We start from the raw sequence: 22,121 nt of genomic DNA on the forward strand, positions 1-22,121 counted from the left end.
GCACTGAGTTTGCGGAGGGCTGTTGAATTGTGAGTGGAAAAGGAAGAAAGGAGAAAGAGATCCACAAAGAAAGAGCGGGACGAGGAAGCCAGGAAATAGAAGACCAGGTGACAGCAGGTGGAAAGATGGGCTGCTCCAACTGTCTGCGTCCCTTGGATGAAAGAGGGGAGAGAAAAAAATTCAAATCAATACGAAGTTTCTTATTTTGGGGTCTAGAGAGAGGAAGTGAAGATTTAGATTAAAAAGAAAAACTTGGCGTTAGGGGTAGAGAGAAGGATCTAGAAGTAAGTCTTAAGAGATGAAAACCAACTCCGCCGATTATTGAAGGGTGATCCAAAAAACAGCACTGAGCCAACAAAAGAAAGAAAGATGAGAAGGTGTTCAAGCAGAGAAAATGAAATCAAAAGAAATAGTTACAGAAAGGTCCCAGGGTGCAGGCTACAGGTCTTGGGAAGGCACAGATGTTTGGAATGAAAAATTCATTGCAGAAAGTCTGGCCACACACTTGGGGTAAAAATGAAGTTCTCCCTTAGAGATGTAAAGGTAAATGGAGAAAATGCAAGTGAGGTATAACTGAAATCTGATTGATCTAACAGGAATATGTGTAATGCTACAAATCTAGTATTTTATGAAACATTCATGAGGAAATGAGCAGGGTTCCTACTGTAACATCCTAAAGATTGTTTTCCAGGAATACACTGATGAGACATGTCACCACCTCCATTTTTGTCCACAGCGTGTCCTCTATAAGTAAGAGGAGGCAGAAAGAGAGAGATGGGGAGACTTCTCCCATCCCAATGCACAGCTACCCTGATTACCCACTGCCAGTCCTAACTCCTGCATCACCCCAGGCACCATCAGCAAGGCCTACGTCATTTGCCATCATCGCATTTTCCACTCACTTGCTCTGCCCTTCTGTCCATTTCACTGAGCTGGAGCTCCCAGCAGCAACTCTAGAAGAGAAGAAGAGGTGGGGAATGGGGAATGGAGCATGCATGGCTCTAAAAGCCCCCCAGAACCCAGAATGCAATGAGAAGCCACTAAATACAGAGATATGAAGCTAGCTGGCTAGTCAAGAGCGCTAAACTAAGTCCCCAATCCCACTGGAGCTGATGGTGGGGTGAAAGGCCCCTTGGGGAGATTGAAAAGAGCTTGGGCTTTGGAATCAGATCTGGGCTTGGAGTCCCAGCTCTACCCCTCCATACAATGTAAACTTGAGTACTTATGTAACTCGTAGCTTGATTTACTTCTTTGGAAACAGGGCAACGGCACCTGGGTCTCATAGTGTTGTTAGGAATATTGGATGAGGTGACCCAAAAGATCACCCAGTATATCACAGGAGCTTCCCACGTGCCTTATCTGACTGCCTGTCAACTCAAACTTGCTAGAAAACTGAAAACAATTTCTTTTCCTGTTGAAAGCAAGTCCCACCTGTTTGCCTTTGTTCATTTTCAGGTGCTAAGACTTGCCCCTACCTATGTTTGTAACTGTGTTCCCCCTACCATCACCACCACTGTAGTTGTGTATATGTGTGAAGAAACCTGTTGGTGCAGCCAGGTTTGAGCACATTGGATTCTGTATAGTCCAAACCATCATCTCTCAAATATAAATGTAGATCCTGAACTTTGTGAACGCAAAGCATTTCTTGATAAGATAATGTAATAGTTAACATCTGTGATCTCACTAGCAAACCATAAACATTAAACAAGGATGAATGGAGACAACTTTGAAGAACTCTAATAAACCCAATGTAAAGACCATATTAAGTTTTCCCAATATTCTCAACTCCCTCATTCCAGACAAAATATCCCCTATTTATAAGCTTGAAAATTTAACACTTAAAGACAACCCACCAACTGCTGTCTTTGAAACATCTTGATTCTACAATGAGTCTTGCCTATTCTTCTAAAAATGTGCTCTTTTCGTAAGTTATAAGCACCTTTAAATGGTTCAAACAGGTGTACATTACTGTTTAAGGACAATGGAAAAGAGACAACCTTACCCCTTTAAGGTGGCTCCTAAGTTCATCTGATTCCAGGTCATGCATTCAAGCTGGGAAGTCATCTGGTATAAATTGTCACTGTTAGAAAAACAACCAGAGTTAGAAACACATAACTACAAAAAACTAAGTGTGTGATTACCTCTTCAGAAAACTTGGCTTTATGGCAAAAGTCTCCATGTTTTTCCAGAATGACAGAATACGAGTCTGAAATAATTTTCATTTCATCCCATGATTTCTGCATAGTTACTCACTACACACACAGCAGAAAGGATGTGAGAGTAACTTGCAAGCCTTTAAAAAACCTTAGTATAGCAAACACTGAAGTTTCTAAAGAGGTATTAAACCTTTGAAGGGAAGAGGCTAAAGGGAGTGAAACTTTGAAAGGCAACACAGGCTGGATAACTCAACATTAAAGTTAAAAGCCTGGAGCTGAAAGTAAAAAGACAGCAGATTAATTATTCGTGAAAAGGCCATTAAGTTGTTTTAATCAAAAGGATAAGTATCGTGTGGATTACGAGGGCCTGAAAAGTCAGAGTGATGGGTGATGGATGGTCTAATCCTCAAGGCTGTGACAAGCAAAAGAGGATGAACTCTATCCATAACCTACAAGAATCATTTTCTATAAATTTTATAATCCTGGTACAAGCTTTTTTTTTTTAAAGCCCCAACCCCAGTTCTATAAAGCTGGATTAAGGAAAACAATGGCTGATCATTTATATTAAGACCCCAAAGGAGAAATACATTATCATGTAAACCAATCAAAAAGTGTTCTCTCCCTTTTACTTTGCACATACAACTCATAAACATCTCTATCACATGTGTTTTTAACGTTACTCTAAATGCATTATAGAAGAGCTAGCACATCCGTGCCCTGAAACAACACCCCTCTCAAAGTATCCTGCATGGGCAACCCTTTCAAACATCATTTTACATGTTTTTAAATTTTTATTAGTTAATTAATTCCTATGTATCTCATTCCTAGAAAACTAGTACATAAATCAATCATCAGGCATCTCCTAAATTTCCCAGCTCTATTAGGAATGAATTTGGTCCTGAACTGAAATGGTTAATTGTGAACTGTGAAACCCATGAGATGAATGGTTTGTTTGGGAACCCTTGGTCTAAACACATTACAGAACATTTTCACTCCACCTTCATGGCGGACGGGAACAAAGGGTACGAAGCTTTCAATATCTAATGTGTGATATCAGATTGCAAATTCTGGACAATCTCCATCTTGTCATGGCATTCCTTTGGGTTGCTTCATCCCTCGGGCCAAGGCAACACCAAAGTTTAATTAAGAGACGGTTTCGTCCAGCCAACCAAACCGGGAAATTACAGCAACTCAAAATAAATGAATACTGTGCTCTCTCTCGGCAAAGCATGATAAATCAAGGTAAGCTCCATCTGCCTCTCATATAATCACTCCGAAAATTATTTGGAACTCCTTGGTGGCGGGTACAGAAGATAAAGAGAAAATCAGATTCCAGAAGTGAATTTTACATACGAAATGAGAAGTGACTTCAATCTCCAAGTATGTGTAGTTTCATTAGTCAGTGTATATCTGGACCCCATCATTCATCCCCATGTCTGACTGGCTATTATGCTACTACAATATCCTACATATCAATGAAAAAAAAAAGATTAGCTTCCCGGTTTGCAGCAGCGGCCGGTGCTGGTCTGTGCCACTACGTTTCTCAATTCCACGAATTCTTGCTGTAAGGCCAGTGTAATTAATTCCTGAAGGACCCCAATTTTTATTAGAAGTGCCAGCCTGCTGCATTTAACACAGGAGAGTTTCTTGAACTTTCTTTGGGCTGACAGTTCATTAATAAGCAGCCTCCTCCACAATCTCTACTGGTTTTTGTTCTCTTGCGCCTTTTCATCAAGCAATCCATTTATTAATCTTGCCATTAATCTCAGCCAACGGGCATTGTATTCCCCAGGCGGCTCTATATTTTTGTCACTAATTTTTAAAAAATTGTTCACCAACTAAAATCATTCAACTCCAGTTGACAATTTTCCTAGGCCCTATTGTGATGTGGGATCTTTCTGAAATTATTTCATCCTTGCATAAGACTAAGAAAATCCTAACTTTTAAGAGGGTTGAGAAACAAGATGAGTGACAGAAGTTTATACATATGGGTTAATGAGTCCCAAATATGATTTAGGAATTTGCCCACAGATTCAAAGAACAGTCCAGTAGATGCCTAAAGGTCTCTATAAGGAAATACCCCAAAGAGAAAATATTTTGAGGACATTTTCTTGGCCCCTAATACCTCAAATACAAGGTATGTTTTCATTATCGGTACCTTCCTAGTAGGCACTTAATAAATATTCTATACTGCCCTGTCCAATATGGTAGCCTCCAGTCACATGTGGCTACTGAGCACTTGATATCTGGCTAGTGCCACATGTGGAAATAAGATTTTACTGTTGGGTTACATAGAATATTTCAAAATTAATTTCAATGTTTCTTTTTTTTAATGTGGCTACTGGTAAATTCCAAATTATGTATATGGCGTGCATTATGTTGCTGCTGGACAGTGTTATTCTGTAAGTTTTAGGATTTTGAGCAAATCGGTTCAGCTCTCTGCACCTCAGTTTTCTCATCCATCAAATGGGGATATTAATCTCAATCAGTCTAACTTTACAGAGATGTTGTAAAGCTCTAGTAATGGCTCTCTGAGGTCTATACAGACGAAATATTTTTAATTTTTCTAATCTATCGAATTTTGCACAGCACTTTCACACATCTCCAATATTCTTCACACAACTTTGTGAGGCAGGTCTAATTATGATCGCCATTCATCAGAGGAGGGCCTGGGCTCAGAGAGGTGCCCGGAGCTGACTTACCTAATGCCCCCACCCCCACCCTGCCCTGCCCTGCCCCCCTTTGAAGGCTTCAGGCATCCTTTGGCCTTTGATCCTCATCCTCTCACTACCATTTAAATACTACTACTAATAATATTATAATAATACAGACAAGAGTCTGGAAGTGAAAGAGAACATCCACAAAGAAGCCTCATAACCTACTTTTGTCTCCAAAAAGTTACTAGATGCACACACAACACATCCTCTTGAGCTGAGAACAGTGTGTCAAGATCCCAATAGGAGCTCCACTTCTTGATTTTAGTGGTCCTGATAGCCCAGCTTGTAAATCCTCAGTAGGGGAGAGAAGGTGGGATGGGAAGGACTTTCAGAAAATCCCTAAGCTACTAATAGGTTTCCTGAGGCCAGCGATAGGATCAGAGCACAATTTCAACCACATCCTGCCTTCTGCTGGCTGGGAGTCCTGACCAGCTCAGTCAGTAGGCTTGCCTGGCACAATCTTTCAACTGGAAGTCAGTGACAGCAATGACAATAACTGCTGCTAGGGAGAGGACAAAATGTGAACTCAAGCTAAAAATACTGGGCCGAAGCATGCTCAGGCTCTGATCTCTTTGGACCATCGGTCAACACCCAGCTCTCATCATGAAAACCCACAGAAAGAGGCACTGGTCAAAGCATATATGACCTCTGACAAATAAAGCATCTAATTATTAAATAACCATTGTAGGTGTCAACCACCTTATTCCCAGAGGAGATCAGATAAGCAGGTGGTTTGGCTCAGAGCAACCACAGTGGTCACGTAGGCATTTCAGCTCCCTGTCTAACTCTGTTCGGAAGTGAACTCTGAAACTGCAGGCTGCCAAAATATATTCCGAAAGTCATGGTGTCCTTTATATTTTTGTAAGTAGGTCTTTAAAAAACAAAAAAAAAGTCACTTGTTTCCTATGAAAGAAATGTTTGAAGTTGGAGGCAAGAGAGAGAGGAAAGAAACTTTCTATAACTGGGATTAATGCAAGCTGGAGTAAAATAAAAGGAAGTCAGTCCTAGCAAAAAGGGGAACTTAAAAGGAAATCAGTAGTAGATCATATAGAGTTTGTTTTGGCCTGGACTGCAGTATTACTGAGTTCTCGACCTCCGCACAAAAGGAAAGGAAGAAGAAAACCCTCAGCTATTATCTGGACTAGAACTCCTCCACTCTTCAGATGCATGTGTAATTCAAGTACATCTTTAAGTGTGTTTACTATATTCAGCAGAACAAGGTAAAAAAGTTCTTATCACCACTGGAATGGAACCACCGAAACTGGTTGAGATTGAAGTTACCTTTGCCAGATGGTTGCTCGCTGGCAAAGTAGCATCTTTTTTTTTCCAATTACAGTGTACATTCAATATTATTTTATATTAGTTTCAGTTGTACAGCATAATGGTTAGACAATCATGTGCTTTACAAAGTGGTCCCCCTGATATTTCCAGTACTCACCTGGCCCCATACATAGTTATTACAATAGTATTGACTATATTCCTTATACTGTAATTTATATCCCTGTGACTATTCTGTAACTTCCAATTTGTCAATTTGTACTTCTTAATCCCTTCACTACTCTCAACCTCTCCACAAAGAAGCATCTTGGTGGAAGAAAAGAGTTTCCCTATGGGATGATTTTTTTTTTAAGCCAAACAAGAAAAAGGTGACTATAACCATGATCAGAATGCACGCTATTTCCAGCATTTGCTGTAATGCCCTGCCCCACACTAACAGAGAGACCTCTGTGGGTTTACCTGTACTGACAACCAAGGCTCAAGAACTACTGGAGCTGCAGTTAGACTTCCACGCTGCCCTTTCCCTGCGTCCTTCCTTCCGAGGCGCCTCGGAGGCTGCCTTATTGAGAAAGTTCTGCCCAGCAGGCCATGGTGAATAATTATTTTACAGTCATTCTCTTGGCATTGTGATTTCTCTCAAGCTCACCAGTTCACCAAAGAAAAACCCACTGGGGATTCAACTTCTATTAATAAACACTTGGTCAGCACAAAAGTTGAAGGAATATTTGAAACTAGCTTCTTCCCCCTCCCTGGAGACAAGTCCGAAGCAAGCCTTTGGCTTTGATAACACTGCCAACCGACCGCCCTGGAAACCGGTCCAGACTTTCCGCCTTCGTGCCTACCTGTGTGGGAAACACACCGCGACTGTCTTAAGTGAAATTTTTCACACCATGTAAGTGTACTTGGATACACAAGTGAAAAGAGGCAGCATTGATTATGATTTTACTTCCTTGGTAATGGTCCTCTGATTTATATCTAAGTCAAAAAGTAACCGAAATGGTAGTGGATTGTGAGCATCCCACTGACCTGGATTCCACAGAAACTCTGTGGCTGCTAAGGAAGTTTCTCTCCCATGAAAGACAATCTACTGGTACAGACTCCATTGTGAATCATCAACATTCAATTAAAAGTAGTCAAATTGGTAATTATTGCTTCCCAAATTGCTAAGGGGCAAAAGGGGACATTCTCGGTTATATTAGTAGCACGACTGCTAAAGGATATGCAAACCATATAAAAGAGTAAAAAGAAAGAAAAACAAGTAGAATGTTTTACAAAATAGTGTGCGTGGGAATATTTTTCAAACAAAGTGCGCAAACATCTTTTCAAAGTAGCTGTGAGAGTCAAGCTGGGCAATGGGCACAGCCAGGGACTGGGGGCTCGAAGGAGGTCAGCAGCCAGCGGAGGCAGAGGGGGCGAGTGGAAGGGAACTCAAGGGAAGTGAGCAGGGAGGGTCCAGCTAGCTTCCTGTTCTAAGCAGAAATCACAGGGAACATCACATTATACTTCATGAGGCTGGACTGTTACTACTCTTTTCCCTCAGGAGAGCGTGAGGTCCAACATTCCTTGGGACCTTGCCTCTGAGCAAGCAAAGAGATGGGTGGCTGGAAGCAGACGTTGCTCCTGGATGGATGGATAGAGAGAAAGGTTTCCGCCCTGGGTTTCTTCAAGAGCCTGCAACTGAACACCAATAGTTCACATCCAGTGGTAAAGGCGAAGTTAGAAGCTAGAGGAGTCTGCAGTTTGAAAGACGGAGCTGCTTTGTTAGTTAGGACGTAAGGAGAAAGTTCAAGTTGGCTCTAACAATACTCCTGGGGGGAAATACTGCCCTCAATCCACTAAGCGCTTACTACTGAAAGCTGTGGGTAAAATGGATAATCGATTTCCTTCACAACTGTGGGAAATAAAGACCTTTCTCTAGTGAAACCTAGGGCAGATGCGACCTTTAGAGAGAGTGGCACTCACGTATCAGGAGAGGCAACAGAGTGGGTGCAGGGGGTATGAGCATGGATTCCGAAGCCTCACTACCTGAATTTGAACACCAGCTCTGCCCCTTACTGTGTCACACTGGGAAAATGCGCCTCCCAGACCCTCAGTTTCCTCTTCTGTGAAGTGGGGGTGATAACCTCAAAGAGATGATACCTCAACGAGTGGTTGTGTGATTAAGTAAATCTACATTTGTAAAGTGCTCAGAATGGTGCCTGGGTGAAGTAAATCTGTAAGCATTTGTAATTATTACTTATTAGTAAAAGCATGGACTGAATAAGGGGAATATACCAGGTGGAGTGGCCTGGTATTCCTCGATGATTCAGAGCACAAATGGGCTTTGAAGTCAGATACTGAGGATCAAATCCTGGTTCCGACTCTCTCTCACTGTGTGACACTGAGCAAGATACTTCAAGTCTCTAGACCTATTTCCTCCTCAGTAGAGAGGAGTTTCGTGTACCTACCTCAGAATACTCAGAAAAATTAAATGAGTGAACTGAGTGAAGCACTTAGCACAACGCCCAGCAGTATAAATCCTAGTTATAATGTTACAGAGATACGCTTTTACCCAGCTATTATCACTGGCTTCACTAAGGGCAGAAATATAGTTTCATAAGCCTTAGTGACCTTTAGACAAAACTCTACCCAACTTCAATATGGGGGGGGGGGGAGCAGGGAGGATGGGGAAACCATCTCCAATCACTTCCCATAAGTTGATTGGGGGCATTTTCTACTCACTACTGTTTACACCTACACACAAATGTATATGGCTTTAACCCTCAGATCTTCACCTGGCAGAGAGGAGAGAATTTACAATGTTTCTTCACCTGGGAGAGAGGAGAGAATTTACAATGTTTCCCTTGTAAAGTTCTCTCCTGACAAGTAGAGAATTCTGAGACTTTCCTCAAAGCAAATTCACATTATGTGCTGCTTATTTAATGGCCGTATATGTACCATTACCTTTACTTCATGCCGGGAAGGGAGACTGAATCCAAGATTGGGGAGACAGAGCTTTGGGAAGAGGACTGGGAAAGAGGCTGCCTCAAAGGGTCAAGTGCAATGAGGCAAACAAGATACCAGCAAGCCTTTCCCAAAAGAAAAGGACCACTGACTATCCAAAATCCCAAAGTTATTAAGTGATTAAAGTTTAGTCCCATTTTAGATGCTTTTTCAAACACTGTGGTCCAAAAGGATTTAAATACCCTTTCAAACTTTTTTTTTTAGAAGCAGGGAAGAAGAAAATGACGTAACTGCAGTAATGTCCACATACAGACCCAATTTTAAAATATCCATGTATCTGTCCATCCATCATTACTGTAGGAAAAATGCCTGATCTTTCTCTTTTTTTGTCAATTAAGCAAAACTAATCCAATTTATTTTATCTGTTTAAGTTTATAAAACACTGAAGGAAATTTCTTCATAATTAGTCTTGAGACATCAGGCATTGTTACTCCAGACAATTTTTTAAAATCTATTTGTCTACATGACGTGCAAGATATCTATACCGCTCTCTCATCCCAAGCCATCCACCCCAGAGAACTGAGGAAAAAGGGAAAAGCTTCGCATAAGGCACCCCCCAGTGTTTCTATGGAAAGGGCACACACAGGGAGCCCAGTGCTCCCCAGCTGGTGACAGCCCAAGGAGAAAGCCTTCGCCTCTTTCAAGAACAGCCAGAAGAAACCCAACTCTTAGAAGACACGGCCTCAATTGTAGTAATAAAAACCACCACCATCAATAATTATTTAACATTTATTAAGCACTTACTATATATTAAGCAATGCAATGCTAAACCTTGAAGGCTTCTTTTCATGATACCTAATTATCATCTGAATTTCTGATTTATTACTTCAGTACCTAGAGAGTCCCTTGATCAACAACTGTTGTTGTTTTTTCTTTATTGATTTGAGAGAGAGAGGAAGGGAGAGGGAAAGAGAGATAGAAACATCGATGAGAAAGAACATAGACTGGACGCCTCCTGAATGCCCCTCTCTGGGGATTTGGCCCCTGACTGAGGATCCAACCGGCGAACTCTTGGTGCATGGGTCCATGCTCAACCACTGAGCCACACAGGCCGGGCTCCACAACTGTTTTATCCTCACCCGAGGACATTTTTTTTTTTCCATTTTTTTTGTTCAGGTAGAGTGGGAGGGAGAGAGAGGAACAGAGAGAGAGAGAGAAACATTGATGTGAAAGAAACACATCGAGTGGCTGCCACCCGCACAACCGACCAGGACCGGGGACAAACTGCAACCGAGGTACGCGCCCTTAGCGGGAACCGAACCCGGGTCTCTCCGGACCGCAGGCCGACGCTCTAACCACTGAGCCAAACCGGCCAGGGCCACAACTGTTTTAATAGGTGGATGAAAATGATTAGCTGACAACACCATGGAACACCTGTTTACACAGCTATTTAAACAGTGTACATGATTAGTCTCCTTCAGCTTGAAGTATCTGATCTTTGAAAAGTGATTTGAAGTGTTGTGATTTTAGGGTGGCTGGAACTTCAGAGACTCAGACAGTACAAACTTCAAGGGAGCAAGCTCTTTTCCTACTGGGGTCACAAATTCTTTTTTAGGAGATGCTACTGCTTAGGAAATTTTCTGTAACAAGAGAAAATGGTCTTTTTATGACATTCATATAAAAATGAGAAGCAAAATGTTGTAATTATGTAGAAAGAAAAAAGGATAAGCAGATATTTCCAAAAGATGAACCTGACAAAATGGCTTTATACAGTGGCCAATCAGAAACTGATTTTTTTTTTTCCATTCTCACCTGAGAAGAGAGGAAGAGAAAGAGAGAGAGAGAGAGAGAGAGAGAGAGAGAGAGAGAAACATCAACGTGAAAGGGAGACATTGAGGGGCTGCCACCCACACAACCCAACCAGGGCCGGGGACAAACTGCAACCAAGGTACATGCCCTTAGCGGGAACCAAACCCGGGTCTCTATGGACCACAGGCCGACGCTCTAACCGCTGAACCAACCCGGCCAGGGCCAGGACTTTTTTTGTTGTTGTTGCATTTATCTTCAGACAGACCAGAAGGGAGAGAGGGAGGAAGAGAGAAAGAGAAACATCCACGTGAGAGAGACACATCGAGTGGCTGCCACCCACATAACCAACCAGGGTCGGGGACAAACTGCAACCGAGGCACTTGCCTTTAGTGGGAACCGAACCTGGGACTCTTCAGTCTGCAGGCCGACGCTCTAACCACTGAGCTAAACTGGCCAAGGCAAGAAACTGGATTTTAAAAATGTGAAAATGTTATGTATAAAACGCAATTCAAGTGACTTTTCCTACTTCTATAGTAACCACAAATTTAACCCTAAGTCAAAATCCACCCCAGGGACTCAGTTTGGAGAATTGCTATTAAAGTTGCTGTGATCACTTTATCCGTGACTCTTTCTTTCTGGGTGGTTCAGTCCTTCTGATGGGCCTCTTCCTAGTGTTCCACAGGGCGAGTTTATGCTTAAGAGAAAGGAGAATAAGAAATGTAGCCAGGTAGCTCAATTGTTTGGAGCATCATACCAATGCACCAAGGTTGTGTGTTCAATCCTTGGTCAGGGCACATACATAAATCAATGAATGCACAAATAAGTGGAACAACAGAGTGAAATTTTTTTCTCTTTCTTTCAAATCAATAAGTAAAAAATTGTAAAAAGAAAGAAATATATGTAAGCTAGCTGCATGTCACTACTGAACCAGACTCCAATGGCCTGCCTCTCAGCCCCCAATTCCCAGATGGTTATCTGGCCCATCTAAACTGCACACACTCAGGTAATAAGGTCTTCCTCTCCACCTGGGGTGAGGCACCAAACAGGGGTCAAGGAGAGAGGAGCAGGCCAAGGCCATCCCATGGGAACGATTTTAACTGCACCCCCCCCCCCCCCATATGCTTACTAGACTAAGCAATGCCACTCTGGCAATGGGCAGGAGCAGCTCAAGGAGAAATGGCACCTCCACCTCAGTTTTGTTAAGGGAGGAGGATCACCACAGAGAATGGTTGGGGATTCTGCATCAATTCCAGTGACCTGACCCACGGAGGGGGAGGCGCCCAGAGGGTGGACTTGGGGCAGAACTCTGGGCCTGCAGTGCTGAAGAACAGAACTGGGTTCCAGCGGAGAAGGGAGAAAAAGAGGGTGATGAGTTGTGACCTTTCTACCTCGATCTGTGCAACCTGCGTGCATTCCTTTGTCCCCGCTCGCAAGAGGTGGGAGGAGGAAAAGGAAAAACAGTCATCTCAAATCCAGGATCCGATTAGATATGCCGGATTTTCCGATCAAAAGGAAAGGCTTCCAAAGCCAGCGCCGCTGGGGCGTATAGAAGTGGCAAGGGCTCGGACGCGCACCTCTACTGGACTGGAGAATCACACCAGCACGAGGCTCCATTTCACAAGCACGCCAGGACTTTGGGATACTCCAGGGCTTTGGGATGGGCTCGGGAGCGAAGACTCCTTCCCCTCCTCCACCTGTGGGGCTGAAGATCTCCCAGGCGCGGCCAGTCCCCCCACCCAATCTCCCAGGGCAGGCGCTTTTCCTTCCTTCATTACCTCACTACCTCCTTCCCTTGACGTCAGCCCCGGGTCCTGGAGCGGAGGGGAGGAGGATGGAGATGAGTTTGGGGGCAGTCGGTATCAGGACCGCCAGAGCCCCGGGGTGAGGGGTAGGGGTGGTATATGAGGTAATACGCGCCCAATCCCCGGCCTCGAAGGCCGCAAGCAGCCACGTCCCTCCCCTCGCCTCACCTCCCCGCCTGGTGCGGACCGGTGTGTGCACCAGTTACTAGGCAACCCTATCGGAGACGCGGGATGCCGGCCAAGTTCACCCAAAGTTGAAGAGTAAATTTGGGGGAGAGTAGATGGAGGGTGGAGCGAGTGCCGGGAGAAGGCACTAGGGACAGGGGAAAAGCTTCGAAAAGAAAAGAAGCTGTCTTCCGCCTCCTGGGAACAGGAAGAAGGGGGGCGCGGGACACTGCTGCGACCCGACTACAGTCACTCACTGGGGAGTCCCGCCCCAGCTTGTAGCCCGGGGCTACAACGACATCCACAAAGCGCAACCGGCTTGGAGGACTGGGGTGGGGGAAAGCTGTTGCCCGGGGGTACGCGCCCTCGAAGTAGTCCCAGAAAAGTCTGGTGGGTGGCCAAAACGAGATTTAAGGAGCGAGAAGAACCGCAGTGGACCTGGTGCTTGATCTTTAGTCCTGAGAATGCTCAAGTCCTCCCAGCAGAGTCCTTAAAAAAATAGAACTTTACAAAGCGCCTCGCTTTCTTTTCAAATTCCAAACAGTAACCGCGCTCGTTTATATTCAGAGTAAGAACACGGAAACGAGGAAATCTACTTCTCTCAATTAAGAGCCTGGATATCTGCTTTAATTTGCTCTAACTAGCTGGGTGGGCTAAAGGAGTCGTTTGCTTCCCGCACCCTGCACGCCCGAAGTCCGGCTGCCCCGCATCGGACGTTCCGGTGCCCTGCGACTCCCGGGGACCCAGACACGGTACCATCCTACCTGCTGTAGGGCGTCCTCAGCAGCAGGGCCTGGCTGCCTGTGCAGCTGTCGGTGGGGGTGTGGCAGCCATAGACTGGGGGTGGCACCGAATACTGCTGCTCGCCTGCAGAGAGCCGGGGAGAGCGGAGTGAGCGCCCCCCCAGGGCTGGGGGTGCGGGGCGACGGGCGGGACTGTGTGGGAGAGCATCCTGAACGGGGCTCCGACGCTAAGCTGGGGGCAATGGAGTCTGGATGCCGGGCGTGCAGAGAGGGGCGTCCAGATGCAATGAGCTAAACTTGCCACTTTGCACTCCCTTACAAAGCACTGCTTAGTACACCGCAAAGGCCTTCGGGACATTCTTAGACTTGGTTGAGTGGAGTTGTCCCTAGCATACTTGGGGGGTCGGAATCGATCTTTTCTTTTAAATTGAGTGAGACTGGGCTAATTATTCCTAAAATCCCTTTACAAGTCCTCTTCTCCCTCCCCAATGTGCTGTGGGTTGGAAATCCATTGGGAGGGAAGGGGGAGGAAGGGGAGAAGGACCCCACATCATTCCCGCCTGCTTACCCAGCGAGCCCTGCTGGCCCATGGGGTCCTCGTGCTTGAAGGAGTGGTTGGGGAACTGCGCCGCGTGGTGCGAGGGCGTGTGGCCGTAGTTGGGCGTTCCGTCGAAGGTGACTGTGCTGTATCCTGCGGGAGCGGCAGAGAGAGCACAGCGTCAGCTGGGAGACGCGGACCGTGGGTCTGAACCAGAGCCCTTGTGGAAGAGCGCCCGGCCCCTCAGTGGGATCCCCAGCCGGAGGGTTTTGCCGATCCACCGGCCTTTGTAAGACTTTGGGCGGGAAGACGGGCCCAAACCCGAGGTGTGTGACCTGGGACCTGCTCTCCGCACTATCCCAACTAAAATTAGCATCTCCCCGCCGTTTCCTAATTTGTTTACACCCTTGCCTTCTACCGTGTCTGCTGCTCCTGGACCTAACCTCCCGCAAGGAAGTATGAAAACCGCCAACCGCTCTGCTGAGAAAGTTGCTCTCCCCCAAAACCAGACACCTCGGCTCTCGCGCAAGGGCAGCGCGGGCGAGGGAAATGAATCTGCTCGGCTGACCCCGCGCTGACTCGGAGCCGTAAATCAGGGGCCCGCGTACCAACTTTCATTAATTACTCGGAGCCAGTTAAACGGCAGGGGCTTTAAATGGGGAGAGTAATTACCGAGTAATGTTATCTGTCTGAGGCTGAGCGACCCGACACCACGACACCCAAGGCCTTTGGGAAATCTAGTGGGGAGAGGAGGCCCTTCCAGTTGGGCCCGTAGGCCTTGACCCTGCGTCCGCTCCCCGCCCCCACCCCCTGCATGGACCCATCTCATACTCAGTGGGTCCCACTCTGACTACCACTGCAGGGACCAACTTCCTCGTGCCCCAGGCCAGGAAGCCTGTTTCTCTTAGAGTCCCTGACTATGTATCTCAACCTCACGGCAGTCCACTGGTTCTCTGCCTGAGTTTCCCTGCCAAGAAATCGAAGGTAATACCATCCGTGTTCTTGCCCAACTCGCTGAAGGTGAGAATTAAAATAACGTGGTGTCTCAGCTGAAAAATGTAGCCTCCTTCTATGATTATTGTAATTAAATTGTTTTAAACATGCCCATCAGCTTCTGGAAAACCTGTTGCACCTCTGGGGGAAAAGTATCCTATGGCTAAGAAAGGGTTCAGTCCTGGAGCCCTGAACCCAATGGGAGGGTTCCCTCCTATCTCGGGAGTCTCTGGCCTGAGGTCCACACCAAGTGACTAATGAGATTGGCCCAAACACTCACATGGGCTCCCAGTAGGACCACACTGGTCCCAGTCCCCTCAACCCCAGCTACTGCTCTGGGTCTCCAAACCCCATTCAATTATTGAGAGTGAAGTGGGTCAAATGGTTCCCATTCCCCCACTCTTGTCCAAAACATGACCCTCTGCAACAAGTGTCCCAGAAAACAAGCTGGACAGAGAAAGTGGACCATTACTCCTATCTTTGAAACACAACCCCCAAAATGGAAACCGAGCCTCCACAGGCCCAGTCTGGGGAATGCGTGTGTCAGAGTGGGAGGAAGGATTGGGGCAGATCTTAATTACCGAATTGTACAGGTCAGGCCAAGTATCGCACATCAATTGGCGCCACAGGTCTACAACTTAAGAAGCCACCAGATTCTATAATTGCATGACCCCAGAGGCCTCCATTTCTCGCCTGCTAAGTGGGCAAAGATAACCCCCCGCCCCGTTGCACTTCCTTTTGGAAAGGGAGGCCAGCCTCTGTTGATCAGCTTACAAACGAAATTTGGCTCTGAGCATCCAATTTTGTAGAGAGAAGGCCGAATTGTGAAAAGAAACTTTTTTTTTCCCCAATAAAAGAGAAACAAGCGACAAAGAAATTGCCTCTTGACGAACCCTTCTCCGTTCCTGAGCCAAAGAGTAAGCAAGCGGTGGCCCCGGGCACCGTGCGGTTCTCGGAGGCGGGCTCCAGGACTGTCGGTTAGCGACAAGGACCACGGGTTGCGGCTGCAGCATGGCCTCCAAGCCCGACGGGGCTCCCCAGGGCCCCTCCCAGACAGGACACGCACACTCGGGTGGACAGGGGACGGCCTCCAACCCCGTTCCTTTAGTTCCCCCGGGAGGGGCAGTGGTGAAAGCTCGGGCCGATAGTAGGGAGGGCTCTTTTAATTAGAAGCTTATCAGACGCGGGGCTGATTAGAGCGCGTAGTCCTGAGGCCTCGCGCTGGGCCCGGCGCGGTGAGCGCGGGGGCGGGGGCCCGGGGAGGCACAGCTGCCGGCAGAAAGGGGCAGCGTGTTCAAAGGTTCCTTGCACAGCTTATACAGACCCTAGAGGAAGAGACTCCAGTTCCAAGGTAGCGCCTTTCCCACGGTTAGTCTCCACCGGGAAGAGAGTGCAACCTTGACCGCGCCAAAAGGCGAGACTGCTCTGCACCTCTCTCCCCCGCTGTCGCAGGCGGAGGAGCGAGGGAACCACCTGGCGGGGCTGGCGCCCCCCACCCACCCACTGAGGTGAGGGGTGCAGTGGACAGCAAGCAGTTAGGAAAGGTAGTCAGGCGGCTGGTACTGCTGACTTCGCAGCTGTTAGCAGGATACCGGGGAATCTGTCCCACAACGAAATACCCTTTTCAGTGTATTCAGAGGGCGTCCTTGGGTCCTTGGGCCAAGCTGGTCCCCAGTGATCCCTAGGGTGGCTGGTGATGCCAAGGCCTCCTCTTGAGCTATGGTTCGATGCTACAGTGGGTCTTGGGGAATGGGCCTGACTGATAAGCCATCTTTTTTCCCCTTCCCCAAACCCCTGCACTTAATCTGGGATACCCCAGTCCTCACCCCACTTATGCCCTGGGAAACTCCCTAACTCTCACACACTGACTATAGTGGTTTGGATGCCCATTTAGTGGGACAGAGTAAATCCATGTCAACCGTGGGCCAGGATTCCTGGAAACGGAGGTAGAAATAGCCTAGAAATAGTGTGTGTTTGAGTCCCAGCTCTGCCAGAAGCTGAGACCTCTTCTTTCACACTTAATCACTTAAAACCCAAATTTCCTTATCCAAAAATAAGGGTCTCCTCCAGTGTCAGGCTGTCAGTTTATGGTAAAGTGGAGGCACTTGGTCTTAATATTCAATTTCCAGTGCATTGCACAGAGGTAGGTGCTCAATGAATGTTTGCTGAACCAATGTTTAGAAAGAAGTGAGGTTAAGGCATCAGCTATAAATGTTTTTAAGAAATAGAAAAAACATATTTAAGAAATAGAAAAAAAATTAGGTTTGGTGCCTGGGGTGGCGAAGAGGTGAGAGGTTGACAGCAACTGTCCTCTCTTGTGGGTCATGGTTAGGCTGCCCTATTTGGGGACAAGGATCCAGGTCTTTTCTCCTCTCCACTGGAGTTTGGCCTGGGCCTGCTGATGGCCATGTCTACACTTTGGAGAAGGAGCTGATGCCCTTGTTTCCCTCAGCCCAAGCCTCCCAACAGGCCCTACATTCCTGGAAGAGCCACAGAAACCCCCCAACCCCCGGAAGTCAAGAGAATAAATCTGGAATCTCCAGGCCTCAGGGCCTACCCAGGGCCAACATCAGGGCTGAAATGGGAATAGTTTCTGACATTCCCACCCCAGCTCCCAGCTGCCAAGTGAGCTCGAAGAGCTGAACCAGCAGCCCATTTATGTTTTCACTGCAAGAGCAAACCTAAACCCAAGGACAACCTGGGCTTTCAGGCTGCGGCCCCAACCTTGAGGCCAGCTCTCCACTGGGCTTCTCTTCAGGATGGTGAGGGGGGAATTCTTTCACGGTCTAGTCCCGGTGTCCATCTCTCAAACCTTTTTTCTCTTTGGCAGCAGGCCTATCTCCTAGGGTAGTGCCCACTGGCTTGGAAGCCCACAGTTGGCCTCCCCATCCCACGCTGTGTTGATGGGATCCTGGACAACAGACCTGCCCTGCAGAAGGCTGAACACAGGGGCCCAAAGACAGCGACAGAGCCCTGGTTCCAAAAATGTATTTAGATGGACTCAAATGATAATGGTGCAATAGTATTTTGCTGTTGGGAGACTGGCTTCTCTGGCCTCTCCATACAGCACACATCTATCTATACAGAAACTCACATCACACACCTACGTGCCTGCCAGTCTTGGCCAGAGGGACCAGTCAAGTTTAGGTGGGCTGCTCTCCTTTTGCTATTTAGAACCCCAAGCCACGGAAAGCCAGGCTTCTGCATAGATCATCAGGCCAGTCCCAATACCCAGCTTGTCCATCTCAACCCCCTCTTACAGATGGGGAAACTGAGACCTGGAGATTTGCCAAAGGTAACAGCCTGCTAATTAGAAGTGGCACGATCAGAGAAGAGAAGCCTCTAAGAGGGACACGGAGCTGCTCCAACACCCTTTGAGTCAGATACATTAATTTCACTTAGGAAAGATCTAGAGTGGAGAGACTCCCAAGGGACAGGGATCCTAGATTCCCCTGACGAAGAGAGGAAGACGGTTTCGTTTTCGCCGGGGCTTCCTGTGGACCAAGTGCTCCTGGCCGGGCTACGGTAGAGACAGACCACCTGGAGATAACGCATTTAGAAGGTGAGCGAGATCTCGGAAACAGAGCCCTTCTTACGCACCTTGCTAGCCCCAGAACCTCCTGCAAACTACACACTCTGCTTCTACCACCCTTCGCATTACAGAAACATCCCAGTCTTTAGGCCAGCGACAAATTTAGCTCCAGGAAAAGCATCGACCATTGCCTTTGTAAAGTATTTCCTAAAATATCGAATTAACCCAAATTGGTTTAGGTTCTCAACGGCGCAAAAAGCAATTAAAATGCATTTAGAAACCAAACTACCATAAACCGACCCGACGGTTCTCTGCTGGTCCCAGAGAAAGATGTGTGCGGGCGCCCGTGCGGGACGAGAAAACTACCGTCTGTGCCCCTTGATACACAATGACTGAAAACGGCAAACAAACCTGTCCTTGTTCCAACCCCCAAGGCTTGCAAAAATCTTTCCCCAGCTGAGCCCCGTATTCGATGACGAGGTGGCGCCTGTAGCACGGACCTCCTGTCGTTGCCTGTGGTAGGCCTCAGCCCCCGCACAGCTTGAAATCGGACAAAAGGGGTTCTCTTCCAGCCCTGGAGCCCGCGTGGCCACTACCTGAGCTGGAACCGAGGAGAGATCCGCTTCCATATAGCATACGGAGCCTGGGAGCCAGGCGCAGACACGGACGTAGTTTCAAGGAAAGCCACTGATTAGTTGCAATCCCTTTCATTGACCCATTCTCGTGCTCCGTGATACCTATTGTGCGTCTAATGTGTACCCTGGACATTTTGGTGCGGCGGAGACAAGCTCGGGCTGCTCATCCTGTGATGGTCCCACTCTGAATCCAGTCTAGATGTCTGAAAGTACAATACCATGTGACAGTTTGGTGGAGACTTGAGCGACAAAACCTCCGAGGAACATCCAGACACTGCATCAGTTCCCCCTTCCCACTCCCATGGAGACTCGCAGTCCCGGAATTTTCAGGGGTCGGAGGAGCCCCAAATGACCTCCCGGCTCTTGCGAACAGCCCGGTTCCCAAGGATGTCAGGAGCCCAAGCCGGCGTGTTCTCCCTCTCTCCGGCCTTCGCTCCCCCGGCTGCTGCTTCCGCTACCCTCAGTTTTTGGGGAGGCAGCCAGTAAGAGCTGGGGTCAGGGAAGGGGTTGGACAAAGAAGTACCCGCGAGCGACCACAGCCCCCTCGCCACCGCCCCGCGCGTAGGGGGCGCTCCCCGGCCTGCTTACCCTGGTTGCGAATAGCGGGCTGGCTTTCGAGGCAGCTGGGCAGGTAGGGCGCGTTGGGGAACATCCTGGCCTGGCCGGAGGACGCCTGGCTGGGCGGAGGAGGACCAAAGGGTCCGTAGCGACAGGCTCCAGCTGTGCCGGTGAACTGACCAGAGAAGTGGACGGTGAAGGCGCTCAAACACTGCTCCTCGTGCGGCTCTGCACCGCCCCAGCTCGGTTCCTGTTTGATGAAGGAGTGAGGCGGCGGCGGCGGCGGGGGTGGCGGCGGAGCCGGCGGCGGGGCAGGACCGCCCAACGAACTGTATGCGGAGGCGCCCGGGGGCGCGAAGTCCAGCACCGGTGCCCACTGCGCGGCGCCGCTCACGGGTAGGGCGCAGCCGCCGCCTCCACCCAGGGAGGGTACCGCTGGCAGCAGCGCGTTCAGGTCCCGCAAGTCTGAGCCCATTTGCTGCAGCTCTGCCCCGGACGCCCCGCGGCTCCTCCGATCTTGCAGACGTTCGGTGCTTGACTCGGCCACGCCTAACTTGGCCCAGATGCCACCCGGGCCCCGGATCCCCGACTGTTCAGGCTGTTGAAGACACCCAGGTCCAGAGCGTAGCGTGTGCGAAGATGCCGGCTCCAGGACACACGTGGAAGCCGGCTCCGGAGGCAGGAGGAAGTCCAGGATCGCGGTGAGGAGGCGGCGGGGCCCCGGTTCCTGGGCTGCAGTCCCGGCTGTGGGTGGGTGGGTGGATGAATGAGTGGGAGGGTGGGCGGGAAAGGGGGAGCGGACAGGCGGTCTGGTTTCGGAGAACCCCCGGGTGTGGGCGCTGCCCTGAACTCCTTATCCAAGCTGCCTAGCAGCCCCCAGCTTCCCAAAGCTCAAATAAGAGGGGCCGGCGGCGTGGGAGGAGGAGGAGCCAGGAGTTTCGGCCACTCCATTCACACTGCAGTCCAAGCCGGTCCAGGCATAGCGCGAGGCTCCGGGGCGCCCTCGCAGGGGGGCGGGCGGGGGGCTGTGGGAGCGTCCTCCTGGGAGACACCCTCCTCTCCTACCCGCCGAGCTCTCCTAGCCGGCCTGTAGCACACAACCCTCCTCCTCCCCACCTCCCTTACTCCGCCTTCGCGAGTGTGGGCGCCTCGGGGCACTGGTGAGTCTCTCCAGGTGAGCAGTGAGTGTCCCCTCTGCATCTATGTGTGATGGGGGTAGGGATCGGGTTGTTAATCTAAGAGGGCGGGTTGGAGGGAGGGGCAGGGCGCTCCACGAGGGCGGGAACTTCTTGAAAACGCAGAAAACTTTTCCGGACTCCAAAGAAGCGGATTCTCTTGCTCTGCGCGAAAGAGTCTGGCTCTCGCTCTTAGAGCCGTCGGGCTGGAGTGGTGGTCATAATCTCGGGGTCTCTGGGGAGGAGAGTGGACCCTTGTGGGTTCCGGAGGTCAGACTCAAGGCAAACGTGGGTGACGTGAAGGAATTGCTTCAGTTGTGATAAACCGGGCTTATTTCGATCATCTGGTAATTGGTTACTTGGTGAGGCTGCCGCCTACCTAAAATCGGAGTCAGGGGCCTTTAACCTTTTCGGGTCAGGAGTGTCTAACTCTTACGGTGAAGCCGGGAAACAGCAGCTGGTTTGGGAAGGAAGAAAACTCTTAGGGAAACGCCCAGAACCTGCATACATTCCTGCCGGAGAATCCAGGCGCCCAATCTGGGAGTTGGGGTGGGGAACGGGCAGGATTTGGGTACGAAGCCCGCAGGGGTAGTTGGTTTCTGGAGCCGCTCCTGCCGAGCTCTGCTCCATCCACAGTCGGGAGTACCATTCTGAATTCGCAGTAATTGGTCAAGGAGCACGAGCCAGTTAGGCAGACCGAGGAGGAGAGCCTCCAGAGACCCACGGTCCAGTTCGGGGAGCTCCGAGAGCCTGACATCACCAAATCAGACTCCTCCCTCCACCTAGTCACTCTTTGGGGAACCCTCACCTCAGAACAGGTGTTTGAGGTTTTGTATTGTATTGTTTCCAAAATAAGTCAGCATCTGACGCTGGGCAAGGAGAAGCGCTGGGAACCCTGGTTGGAGTGCGTTTCAGGGGCGCTTGGAAATGCCCAGGAGAGCCAGGAGGCAGCCGGGACGCGCAGCCTTTGGGATGACCAGTAGCTCCCAGCAGGAAGCGGCCGGTTGCCGCCAGGCCTCTTACACCAGGCTGGTCGGAGATGGGTAGTTGGAGTTTTAAAAAGAAACCGAGAGTGTT

General features: G+C 48.8%; 1 protein-coding gene across 3 annotated transcripts in view; it reads right to left on the reverse strand.

Moving 5' to 3' along the window:
• The window catches only part of WT1 (WT1 transcription factor), a 50,427-nt gene extending 29,690 nt beyond the window's left edge, over nt 1-20,737 (reverse strand). For 2 of the 3 annotated variants that reach the window (XM_036259144.1, XM_036259143.1), the window contains exons 1-5: nt 19,900-20,737; nt 14,182-14,304; nt 13,635-13,737; nt 2,003-2,080; nt 903-953 (exon numbers count right to left, since the gene is read on the reverse strand). In XM_036259144.1, coding sequence (XP_036115037.1) covers nt 903-953; nt 2,003-2,080; nt 13,635-13,737; nt 14,182-14,304; nt 19,900-20,344 — 800 coding nt within the window. In that variant the 5' untranslated portion in view covers nt 20,345-20,737. The remainder of the gene's footprint in view (nt 1-902; nt 954-2,002; nt 2,081-13,634; nt 13,738-14,181; nt 14,305-19,899) is intronic. The other variant, XM_036259145.1, reaches the window with a different exon arrangement.
• Between the last annotated feature and the right edge of the window lie 1,384 nt (nt 20,738-22,121).

The sequence above is a fragment of the Molossus molossus genome, unplaced genomic scaffold (assembly GCF_014108415.1).
Source record: "Molossus molossus isolate mMolMol1 unplaced genomic scaffold, mMolMol1.p scaffold_m16_p_13, whole genome shotgun sequence".
Lineage (NCBI taxonomy): Eukaryota > Metazoa > Chordata > Mammalia > Chiroptera > Molossidae > Molossus > Molossus molossus.